General features: G+C 40.2%; 1 protein-coding gene across 1 annotated transcript; it reads left to right on the forward strand.

The window, feature by feature from the left end:
• The first annotated feature begins 607 nt into the window (after positions 1-607).
• ncaph (non-SMC condensin I complex, subunit H) lies at positions 608-12297 on the forward strand. The gene is made up of 18 exons (XM_042422382.1): positions 608-727; positions 1785-2007; positions 2189-2279; positions 2464-2556; positions 3100-3217; positions 3415-3557; positions 4174-4363; positions 4810-4892; positions 5880-6073; positions 6617-6762; positions 7996-8102; positions 8889-9008; positions 9377-9484; positions 9698-9841; positions 10122-10232; positions 10425-10501; positions 10818-10893; positions 11996-12297. The coding sequence occupies exons 2-18, from the start codon at positions 1790-1792 to the stop codon at positions 12053-12055; spliced, it is 2079 nt and encodes a 692-aa protein (XP_042278316.1). The 5' UTR covers positions 608-727; positions 1785-1789; the 3' UTR covers positions 12056-12297.
• The last annotated feature ends 423 nt before the right edge of the window (positions 12298-12720 follow it).

Below are 12720 nucleotides of genomic sequence, written 5' to 3' on the forward strand. Positions count from 1 at the left end.
CTACGATTCCCAGTTGAATACTAGGATTACAAAAACAGTATTTCAGTATAAGTCTGCCCATAAGAAAGGCACTCTTGACTCCGATCACTATCCAATATTTTTGCTGGTGAAGGAACATACTGATCATGAACCAGTTGTGCCATGGCAATTTAATGTGTGTATCAAGTGGGTATCAACAACTTTGTGCAAGGATGGCTGCTTCAATCTAAGGTTATAAAGTGTGAGTCATGCAATAGAATAATACAATATGAACAAATACAGATACAACAAATACAAATACAAAATACAGATACAATACAGAATTATACATACATACATACATACATACATACATGTTGTTTTATATATGTATATATATTGTTTTATGTATATTGTTTTACACACAGACACACACACACAGACACACATATGTGTGTGTATATATATATATATATATATATATGTATAGTTTTGCCATAAAAAATATAGTCAAAAAGGGGTTATAGAGCTTCCGTATTATAGTATGTAGTTTGTTCATTTTTTCCCCTTCGTTTGTGAGTCATTAAGAAAAAAAACACAGGGGGCGTGGTTTAACGTCATGACGTTTCATGGTATTACGTAAACCGTTCGGCGCAAAAATTCAAACGCTGAACAGGAAGAAAAAGCTCATCTTGCTCTGATCTTCTGTGCCTTGTTACAAACTATAACGAGCCGCACTGAAGCCACAACGGATTTCAGACATTTTGAGGTACGCTGTTTGGAACAAGAAGGCCTTGTTTTAAGATCCTTGTGTATCAGTAAACCAATTAACTGACGATATTTGGGACAACACGTTCATGTTAGCAATGTTAGCCGAAGCTAGCGTTGTTATGCTAAATTGCATGTATTCTAAGTTGGTGTCGTTAGCAGATCATGGAGCTGGAAAACGAGTTTATTTTCGTTTTATTGTCAGGGTAGAACATGTTTCAGCGAGAAAAGCTAGTTTGTCAAGTGTGCTGTGATAAAATAACGCTTGTTTTCGTAAAATTATCATTAACGATGAGAAATCACATTTAGAAAGTGTTAACGTCACATTTCAGCTGAAATCCTTTTGTTTATATGTGAGTCTTTCGCAACGTTATCGCTCACTTAACGTTAACACAAGCGTTAAAATAAAATGCGACTCAAATCAATGTCAGAAAAATCAGAGTTTAAATTATTAAATTTAGCACATTTGCAATAAAGGAGATTACGTGTGAATAGTTGTACAAACCGAATTCGCCGCACAGGGAAAAAAACGAATGTGTTTCTTTGATCTTTTATCAGTTTTTATTGTTTCCATTTCATAGTTTTGACTTTAACCCTTTAGTCTACATATGATCAACTGCTGTATACCAGCTTTCCTGCAGAGTGAAGACTGTTAACCCTGAGCTTTTAAAGCTCAACTACTAGAGCTGATAAAACTGTTTCCATATTTCTTGGTATTCTCTCTGTAAACCATGATACACATAATGTACATACAAAATAAAATATGTTTCTCTTGAAGTATCCTTTCCTTCCAGTCCTATGCTCAATTCTTAACAGTTGCAGTATATTAAGAATATTGCCCAGTGTAGACTGTTAAAATGAAAGTCATGTACTACTACTGCAAAGTCAGCATTTTTCATTCTATGGAACTTATATAAAATGCATGTAACTCTCATTAAGTGTAATCTTCTACAACAACCTTATTTTATTTTTCTAAACACTGAAACACAATCCCAGCTTTTTTCTTGACTCAGTATCCTACATGCAGCCTCTGTAATAATATTTTTCCCTGTTTCCAGCTAAGATGAGTGCAGCCTCCACACCGGTCTCCCGGGTGCGTCAAGGATGGACGTCGTCTTCCTTGAAGAACAAGGGTCTGTCCCCCGCAGCCTGCAGCACCCCGCTGCTAGCAGCCTTCCCTGGCAACGATGACGAGCAGGAGCGGCGTCAGCGCCGGCGGTCAAGAGTCATTGACCTTCAAGCTGCCACGGACTCCTCTTTCAATGACTCTGCATCTCATAGGTATGCAGTAAAGATAAAGGAACTGTTCAGCAAACCATGTTTTTGACAGTTGGTGACAGTCATGTAAAGGTTGTTGTGCAAACACTGATTTCTAAAAACATGTTCAATCACAACTTAAACAGTCAATATCTGTGAACTGTGTATCTTGAGAGCTTAAAGGTAATCTCATGTCTGTACACAGCGCTGTGGGGACTCCCGCTGCTGTGCCCAAGTTGTCAAATGCACAGATCTCAGAGCATTACTCCACCTGCATCAAGCTCTCCACTGAGAATGTGAGTATACATGCATGATGTCCATGAATATTAAGAGTCTGTGTTACAGAGAAATCATCCTCACAGCGTACATTTGAGGTTTTTATCCTCTTTCTTTGTTTATCACATTTCCCATGTGTTTTAAAGATGTGCTTATTTGAACTGAAAATCAAACACTAACACATTTCTTTTTCTTTTTTGGTAGAAAATTACCACAAAAAACGCCTTTGGTCTGCATCTGATTGATTACATGGCTGATATTCTCAAACAGAAGGATTCTGAGCTCACAAACTTCAAGGTATGTGAGGTTTTTATATCCTCTTAATGAATCTTTGATGAGTTCTTTGATTTGCCAGAAATCCCATTTTTTTGAACTTTTTATTAATTTATTGTTGTTGAATCAAATGTTTCATATCTGTTTTACTATTTCCTGGTTTTAAACTTGTAATTATGAAAACACAGAAACACAGGCTTTCATCAAAAAAGTGTGTGAAAAATGTATCTTTGAATATGTTTCCGTAATTAGATCGATGATGAGTATCAGGCTAATTTCCTTTTTAAAGACAGCTGTGATCCAAATAATTACCCTTCTTAGATACAGTTTCTGAAAACCTGATGAAATAGTCCCACTGACTCTGATAAGGTCTGCAGCATCCTGAGTTAACCTAATGAAAGACTCACTGTTACAGAAGTCTGAAGGGACGTCTGTGGCTATTCAACAAAATAAATGTAATTTGTTTGCACATTGCATGAGTCAGTCATGGTCAGATATGTTAATGTTAATTACGGCTCGTCTATCCTTCATGTGTGTGCGTGTGTGTGTGCGTGTTCCCTCCTGAAGGTAGCGGCTGGCACTTTGGATGCCAGTACAAAGATCTATGCTGTGAGGGTGGATGCTGTCCATGCTGATGCCTACAGGGTGCTGGGTGGTCTGGGAGCCGAGACCAAGCCTGGAGAGGGTGAGATTTTATTGTTGCAAAATGTCAGAACGGATTTTCATTCCTGTACGCTGGAGCCCAGATGGTTTTCAGGGTTTTTCTTTGAGAACGTGAGACTTTGTCTGCCTACATGTTTCTTTGATTTGAACTCTTATTCATCCAGAAATCTCACAAATTCTAAAGTTTTCAGCTTTTTTCCTCCATGTTTTTTTGTGCAGACCATGGTCCGAACGCAGAGGAGCGAGATGATGAAGGAGGTGAGGTGACTGCCAAACAGCCAAAGAAGAAGAGGCCTCCGAAGAGGACGGTGGAGCAGAACCTGAGTAACATCAACAGCGCCGAGTCTGAGAGGAAGTGTGAGGTACGCAGAATGACACTCCGACTCCAAAATGGATCATGGTTGTTATTACAAGTGAGAATCATGAGAATGAAAGTAGGAAGTTTAACTTGATGCTTTTTGTCTTTTTTGTGTGTTGGTCACATAATTAAAAACAATCATAGGCTGGAGAGATGCTCCATCCATGTATTGTGTTTGTTAGTGAAATAAACGCGCTGCTAAACACATCATACATTCAGAGTATTGGAAGGTGAGATGATGCTGTAACTACACATCACTTCTTACCTGCCAGCAGGTAAAAATACACTTCTGCAAATGTAAAGTATATTTTTCTAAAATGACTAAGAAAAGTTATTATCAGACCTGATAGTGATCAAGTGTGTCAGCATTTTTAATTTCTTCAACTTCCTGGTAGATAGTGTATTGTATAATCAGTTTATATCCACAGAACCTCCAACTGATGATTGATAAGTTCATGTTGGGTGATTGAGATCAATTATTGGACACGTGTCACTAAGCTGTCATCTCAGATGGAGCTTTTATCTTTGTGCTCCATTATGATGCATCACATATCAAACAGATCACCATGCTCAGTGCAGCATGTAGAGATTATTGACTTCTGACTGTGTGTCCCGTCCAGGTGGACCCGATGTTCCAGCGGATGGCCTCGTCCTTTGATGAGAGCAGCACAGCCGGTGTTTTCCTGTCGGTTCTGTTCAGTGAGAACAGTCGCTGCGAGCTGCTGTTTCCCTCCTGCATGACCCTCCTGCAGTCCACACCCTCCTACTCTCCTCCACCTCCACAGGGAGTCCCTGCGTCCCCGTTCATGGGTAACAACCACACTGTTCTCCAGAAAATCTAATTTTTGCATTTATATAAATTCTTCAGTGAGTTAATGGGGAGTGAGGTGATTTAAACTCTAAATGCAGCATTTTCATTAATGCATTCATTCAGAAATACATGGATGGTACCAAGTTTACTCAAATAGAAATTCAGCACATTTGACAGGAACGTAGCCTCAAATAATTTGAATTATTGTCTGAGACATGAGAAGTTTATCCTGTTTATCCTGCGTAACATGTTTTAGCAAAAGAAAAAATGATCTGATTCCTACTGTATTACGTTTTTAGAGCTTCATCAGTTTACCTGAATATTTCCAGATAATTGATCTGTTGATGGATTAATCGACTGATCGTTGCAGCCTGAGCGCCGTGCACCTGTGTGTCTCAGTTTTTTTGATCTGATGCTGAACCCAATATTTCTGTGTTCCTGCCAGCCGGACTGCAGCGTTCCCAGGAGAAAAGCTCCATCTGTCCCTCACTGGAGGACTTCTCCTTCACCAGCTGGAACCCTGAGCAGGTCAGAGAAACTATATAACCACCAACCTCATCACCACTGTGACTGTGTCACTGAATATTTAGATTTAACTGGTAGTATGATGCAGGAGTCATCATCTCTGCTCCCTGGAGACAAACGTCCAGCAGCTGCAGCTTGCTTGTAAAGAGCCTTTTCCAGGCAGCCGTCGGAGACTCCAACGAACCAGATGCAGTCTTAAGTAGTGATCTTTAAACGTGCTAGTAGGTGTTACTACAGGCTAGCTGTTTCCAGTCTTTATACTTCCACCTGGTGTCTGTAGCTTCATATTTACTGTACAGACATGAGAGTGTTATAAATCTTCTCATCTAACTCTCGACAAGAATCTCCACAATGTTGAACTGACAGGAAGTAATGAGTCTAGCTGACAGGAACTTGTCAGTAGTCTGTTTTTCAAGGAGCATTGCAGAGAGATAAGTAAAACAAATTGGCCAACCACTTTCATGCCACTGTGAATCTGATCACAAGGCAAAGGCACTGGTATTTTTAACCTGACTGCCTGGACATAGTTGAGTCAGTCTAGAGCCAAAAGGCCGGCCAGGGCTGGTCAGGAACACATGGACCAGCAGCGGCCCGCAGCGGCCCAGCAGCGGACCACATGGCCCACAGTGGACCAGCAGCGGTCCGCAGCGGCCCACAGCAGACCAGCAACGGCCCAGCAGCGGCCCACATGGCCAACAGTGGACCAGCAGCGGCCCGCAGCGGCCTGCAGCGGCCCACATGGACCAGCAGCTTGATGTAATAACACTCTAAGAAGATATTTGTAATGGATTTAGAATTCAATTACAGTCTGGTCTCTCTGTATGGTGAGAATGAGACCATAGATAGTAGTCATGTGCATCTTTTGAATTATACTAAAATTATATTCCACACTTTTCCAGAAACTTTTGTGAATCTACTGAAAGACAGCAGTTTAGGAACCGCAGTTTATAAGTCATATGATCTCCTCCACAACGCTGAATTTTCTTTCAGACCATGAATCAACTGTTGGAGAAGATGAAGCATGGCGAACACGTGTTTGACGTTAATGCTGAGCCGGAGCCTGAACCCGAGGAAGACGACTGCCCTGACTTTGACGCCGACTACGAGGAGGGACTAGGTGACTGTGACGAGGGAAACAAGGAGCACAAGGACGGTTGTGAGGCCTCTGGCTCCGGAAAAGGAAGGTGAGAATCCGGATTACAGGACAGTAGAACAATAATAAATGTATGGTAATGACACTTGAAGAATTTGTAGAGTTACTTAGGGGCCAACAGCAGAAAAGATGACTAAGAACTTACACAACAGACCTTCTGATTAATAGATTTTTCTGTTTTTGTTCAAGCCGTTTATACTTTCAGAAGCATTGGGTATAGGTTTCTGGTAGTGGTTCTCTTTTCTTTCTCTCCTAGTACATTTTAATCCTGTTTGAACCTCGTGTTAGGATGAAAGAATGGACTCTATTATGTTCTATACAGATAAATAGCCTCTTCTCCTGAAGGCCTACTTAAAGGTTTACTATGCAGGATTTGTTTTGACACCAGAGTGAGAGATAAATCGATAAATACAACAGCACACACTTCTAGTGGGTCTCAAGTGATGATTGAGAGGAGTCTATACATTATCACCAGTAGGCATTTAATGGTATGTGTGTATATGTTCTTTGTCAAAGCCTCTATTAATAAAAGCTGATTTGCGTCTGCTTGTGTGTCGGTGTGATGGTGGTTTAGGGACGTCATTCCCATCGGAGGGGGAGATATCACCACTATGTGTCTGCAGCTGTCCTCTCAGCCCAGAGAATATTCCTACTTCAGCCCCCGGACGATGGCCACATGGGCCGGACCTGGATACTGGCAGTTCAAGCCAAAGCACAAGTGTGAGTGAAATTCATGATTTAACACACATTTGGTGACATCAGTGATTAGAGACAAGTGTCCTTAAGGAAGACGCAGTATTTTACCCCAAATGCTTCAGTAGAGCTGCTCAGTAACCAGCAGTGGGATTCACAGGCAGCTCGCTGATGTAAATGTACTTAATAATTAATGTAGGCAGACTAATGCTTTTCATTTTGTGCGTCCTTCACATTTCATTTGTTCCATTTCCAGTAACTTTGAGCTGCCTTTGGTGCAAAGTTACGTTGAGCTTTCACTAGCTTGCAACTGGCTAAGCTAGCTTGCAACTGGCTAAGCTAGCTTGCAACTGGCTAAGCTAGCTTGCAACTGGCTAAGCTAGCTTGCAACTGGCTAAGCTAGCTTACTTTCTGTAAGCTAGCTCACTTTGTGTTTCTGTGGTGAAAACGTTAAAGAACTGTGATGCTAACGAATCAGTTCAATGATGAAGATTATTTAGTTATCACCATTATTTGAACCAGATGTTTTTACTTTATTGGTCTGGGATCTGGTTTATCAACGTACATTAAAACACATCTGTTCACCCAGCTTTATAATATAGTAATATAGTATTTTATTGATAATATAATTTGGAATAATTAGCATGTTAAACAATAAAAAGCCCGTGCCATAGAAAACTGGACTGTGTGTAATAGTGTATTTAACAGTTTACACTGTGTGCACAGTATATATATTATATTATATACTGTATACTATTATATAATATTTTAGCTCATGTTTTGAACGGCTATAAACTTCTGTCATTACATCATATTGTTACAAACAGCATAATAAAACAATAGCAGTGGATGTTAGTCAGACTGCTGTAGGAGGAAGTCACATGTTCATGTACATCCTTCATGCTGTACGTTATATTATGATGTACGTAAATGTACACAAAGTGAAACACGATACGGAGTTAAAAGACAAAAAGTCGGAGCACTTCCTTGTTTCTAAAATGAATGAAGTCAATATTGAATGTATTGCTGTTTTTACTATTGTGATGACAGTTCATGTAGCTTTATCTACAGCGTGTCTTTACTATGTGCAGTAGCTTTACATAAACGTATCAGGAATGTGTTTGGATGTTGTATAATACTGATGACATAATGAATACACATTAGGTTTATCATTTTCATGTTTTAAGGGATGTGTGAGGATAAATTACACTTTCACATTTAGTCTTATCTGTTTGTTTTCATGTACTTTATGTCTTTTAGTGGATCATTTGCCTGACAAGGAGACACGTAAGAGGAAGCCCAAGAAGACCTTTGAAATAGACTTCAATGACGACGTCAACTTTGACACCTACTTCCGCACCACAAGAGTAAAAAACCTTTTTCTACTTTTTCACTCCAGTCCAAACACAACATATCCACTGTGGGAGGGTCAACGGGTGTAAACGTTACCTTGTGTTCACTGCTGAGTAATTAACTGGCTAATTAATATACAGTATGTGACGACCAGGAACTATAGTTTGACCATAGCTCATGTTGTAGGCTGAGAATAAAAATCCTTTAAATGTCTCCATGTTCATTCCAATGATCTAAAATCTCAAGTATTCAGTTAAACTAATGATGATTTTAAAAAAGGTTTTTAAAGAATAATGATCATATTAACGACTAACTGCTAATTGTCATTAGTGCCTGACGTTTGTTTCATTTTAGACTGAAGAACTTGTTCATCATTTACAGTTTGGGTTTATGTTCTCTGCTTCAGTGACACCTACAGAGCCAGAGGTGGGCCGTCTCAACATGTCTCATCTATCGAAATGTGAAGGCATTAAGGCTGTAACATGGCACTTTTTGGTTCAGTAGCCATAGCAACGCAGCATTCAGCACTTTGGGAAATGTTTTTGATGCAGCTGGTGTCACGGTAACCAGCACTGGGAGTCTTTTATACCTCAGCCTGACAGACATGGTGGACCAGAATAAATACAAAAACAACTTCAGACCATGTGAAGCTGGATTTGTACTGATTAATGCTACCTACTCTTAAAAAGTTCCAAGAGCAATTGCACTTTTTCTTCCATGTCTACATGTATGATCACATGACACGCAGCTCAGCAGTGACATCACCTGGAGATCTAACATGATCTGCTTTCCCTCCACAGGCCGCCACCACCAACACCAAGTCTGCCCTCAGTGCCAGCAACAAGAAAACAACTTTACCAGCAGATTTCCAGTTTCCTCCAGAGACGCTGTCACAGCTCAGCCTTAAACCCTCCAGCTCGGTGAGGCCTCGCCGCCTGCGTCAGCTGATAACTCAGACTAACTTCACCCGGCAGCTCGTCTGTGCTCAGCTTGTGGATGCAGAGTATCGGTGTAGTTCATTACATTTAAAGATGTCTGGCGTTGTGCTTCGAGTGCAGATATCTCAGATCTTCTCCGGCACTGACGTCCCATTAGATACATGACATCATTGTGTTTTAATCACCACACAAACATCAGAGAAATGTACAGCTGTCATCGCTGCTGCAGCGTAACTCTCACAGTCATCAGTTGTTACAATTGTTACAGTCAGCTAATAATTAATTTTAATTATCAGTAACAAAATAAAGGTAATTTTTGTGTTGAGGGATATTTCTGGTTTTGTTTCCAGTTATGTCAAGAAGGGCAGAAGCGTCTGTCCGGAGAGCTCGGGGAAGGCATCGGAGACTACGACTACAACAACGCCAACGACACGGCCAACTTCTGTCCAGGTCTTGAGGTCTGAAACACGTATTTTATATTGCTTTGACTGTTTTTCCTTCACCAGAGAGAATTAGAATGAGCGAGCAGCTCTATAATACTTCTTACATTAATTTTTTAGTGTCAAATAGACCAAAATAAATTATCATGTTGAAATTTAATAGTTTTCATAATAAGTAAAAATGTATAACAAACTCCATCTCTGAATGTGTTTATCTGTCTTCCTCTTCAGGGAGGTGACAGTGATGATGATGTTGAAGGGTTTGCCGGTTCAGACGACACACAGCCTTCAGGTGACAGTATAGCTCCGCCCTCACAAGACTCAGAGGGCATCTCCACCTATGGGGAGGAAGATCTGGTACCTGAACCACACAGGGTGAGTCACACAAGATCTTAGTGGATATAAGAATGTATGCGGGTGTCTGTTGTTTTAGAGCTGCTGTCTTTATACTCAAAGCTACAGTAATGATATTTAAAGCCACACAAGGCAGCGCTGTAGACTAGCGGCTGCGTTATGACCTCCGCAAACATAAAAAGTTATTCCCAGCAACAGAATTCTTGCACCTGACGTCAATTACAAAATAACTCATGAAGCCTGATCTCTATGAGTATGGTCATTTTTGCTGCATAGTTTTACATTTTTATTTGTCCATTAGGTCAACAAGATTGAGATCAACTATGCCAAGACAGCCAAGAAAATGGACATGAAGAGACTGAAGACCAGCATGTGGACTCTTCTGACTGAAAGCCAAGAAAAACCACCGAAGGTAAATTACACATAATAACCACGTATCAGCTTTTTATCTGCCGGTTATAGAAGATGGTAAATTGAAATGTTTTAGGTTTTGAAACTCATTAAACACATGAGATGCAGCCTGTCAGATTTAACTGTGTGTATCTGTGTTTGCTTCTATTTGTACAAGTCTACTTTATTAGTTATGTCTTCATGTTCCCTGCAGGAGGTGGAGACTGTGGAGACACCAGAGGTGAGCGGGGAGAAAGTCTTCAGTCAGACGACAAAGACGCTTCTTCAAAGGTATCAACAGACCTCCTGCTACGCCACAACACTGATGAGGAATAATGATGACTGAATAGCACTCACTCGCTCACTGCATGCAAATGTACTGTATGCTTCTGCACATGTGATGTTTTACCACAATATCTTGAAGTGAAACACTTGTGTGGGTGGATGTGTTTCAGCCTGGCAGATTCATCTGAACCCTGCTGGGAACCTGCTGGGAACCTGCCAGCAGAACTCAAACTGCAACTTGCTCAAAGGCACTAAAACTGAACTGCATGACTGATGAAATGTAAACTTTGTTGTCTGTCTCTGTTTCTCTCTGCTGGTCCAGACTACCCAACACAATGGCTCAGAACCTGTCGGTGCCGCTGGCGTTTGTTGCTCTGCTTCATCTTGCCAATGAGAAGGTGAGTGATATTTATCAACACTACGGCTGGGAGTCCTCGGTCCAGCTAACGTTTATCTCTGATTGGCTGGCAGTCGTCCTTTTAACGTCAATACTGTTCTAAATAACTACAAATTACATGAAACTGCCCGTAACCAAAGCAACAGATCGGCTGTGTCACCCTTTCAAAGTTAAAGCTGCACTGAAATATTTTTATATCAACAATGGATCAAATGAATATGTGCCGAGTGAAAGAGGACGAACCCATAGAGAGTTATCATTAACTCTGCAGTTCCCCTCAGCTAGTTGCTTCCCCGACCCACACAATTACAATAACCACCACTTTCATCATCCTGACTTCTAGCAGCAGGCAGCAAAAAAAGCTCTGATAAACCTGCTGAACCTGACATAACCAGCACCAAATGACAGAGTTAGCAACTAGCTGATGAACATAGTGAAGCTTTTAGCAGCTAAAGAGTCGAATGCAAGGCTTTAACGTACATTTGTCAGGCCAGAAACACCAATAATAAGCCGTTGTTTACCAACATGTTCACTTTAATAAGGTGATAATATGTCAGCTTGTTCCACTGGAGGCCAAATAATAATCAATGCAAACACGATGAAAGGTGAAATGACTACATATACTTTTAAAAATGGATGGCAAATGAAAAAGAGAAACAGTTTTCTCTTGTTTAATTGCTTGAAGTGCAGTAAATCCTGAACATGATTATTTTATTACCATAATATATTCTGATTCACATTGGAGCTCTTTTCCCTCCAACTGATCAATGTTTTGGACCGTATATAACTCGACAACATCCTGTGTGTTAAATCAGTTACTAGCGGTTTGTCAAGAATACGCTGCGTAAAACTGCCGTTTGAAATACGACTAACAGTAACTAACATTAATCATAACACATGAGACTACATCTGCTGTAGTTCACATAAAAACACAGAACTAAGATACAGAAAGCTAGAAGCACTTTGAAGAGGAAAATGTAAACTAAATGTTTTATTAGTTAAATATGTTACTTACAGACATTGAAGTGACTGGAATGTTCTTGTGTTGATGTTACAACCTATTAAATATGTAGAGTATCTTTTTGTTTTTGTTTGTTTAACAGAATTTGGAGCTGGTGAGGGTTGATGACATGTCAGACATCATCATCAAACAAGGACACTGAGGAGAATCACTGCTATTATTTTATGCTATTCTGTCCTTCATCTCCTTCTATGTCTGATGTTTCTCTTATTTAGATTTATGTTTCTATCGTTTTCTGACCTTTCTTGCAGGAATAATGTTTTAAACATTTCTCTTTTATTCTGAACTATTGATGCTGTCCTGTGTGTAGATAACGTCACTGCTCAACCATCACATAAAAAATGTATATTGTTAAAAGAAATAAAAGGCTTTTTTTTAAAAATACTTTGTGGTGATTAATTCTAAAACATTTTTTCCCAGAATGCAACAGACCTTATATTTAGCACTCTTGCAGATGCCTGTTAGGCCGATTGTTTTCCAACATGGACATAATGGCTTCGGTTATTTTTAGCTGCTTGTGATTCAGAGCAGCCTGCAGACGTCTGACATGACAGCAGGTAATGAACAGTATTGGCGCCTCGCCGCTGCCCTCCCACATAGAGGAGAAACCGGTTGGTCAGGGCTGCTGCTGCCAGCAGGGCAGGACTCAGTATGACATCCACAGGACAGGCAGTCACTCAGCTGAGAAACATACTGAAGTCTGAACAGTCTGATGGCCTTCTGTAGAGGACACATTAAACTCAGTATGTTACTGATTTAGGAAATTAATAGGAATAACTGATTATATCAGACTCTCTCACCACCAGT

Source organism: Thunnus maccoyii, chromosome 9, assembly GCF_910596095.1.
Source record: "Thunnus maccoyii chromosome 9, fThuMac1.1, whole genome shotgun sequence".
Lineage (NCBI taxonomy): Eukaryota > Metazoa > Chordata > Actinopteri > Scombriformes > Scombridae > Thunnus > Thunnus maccoyii.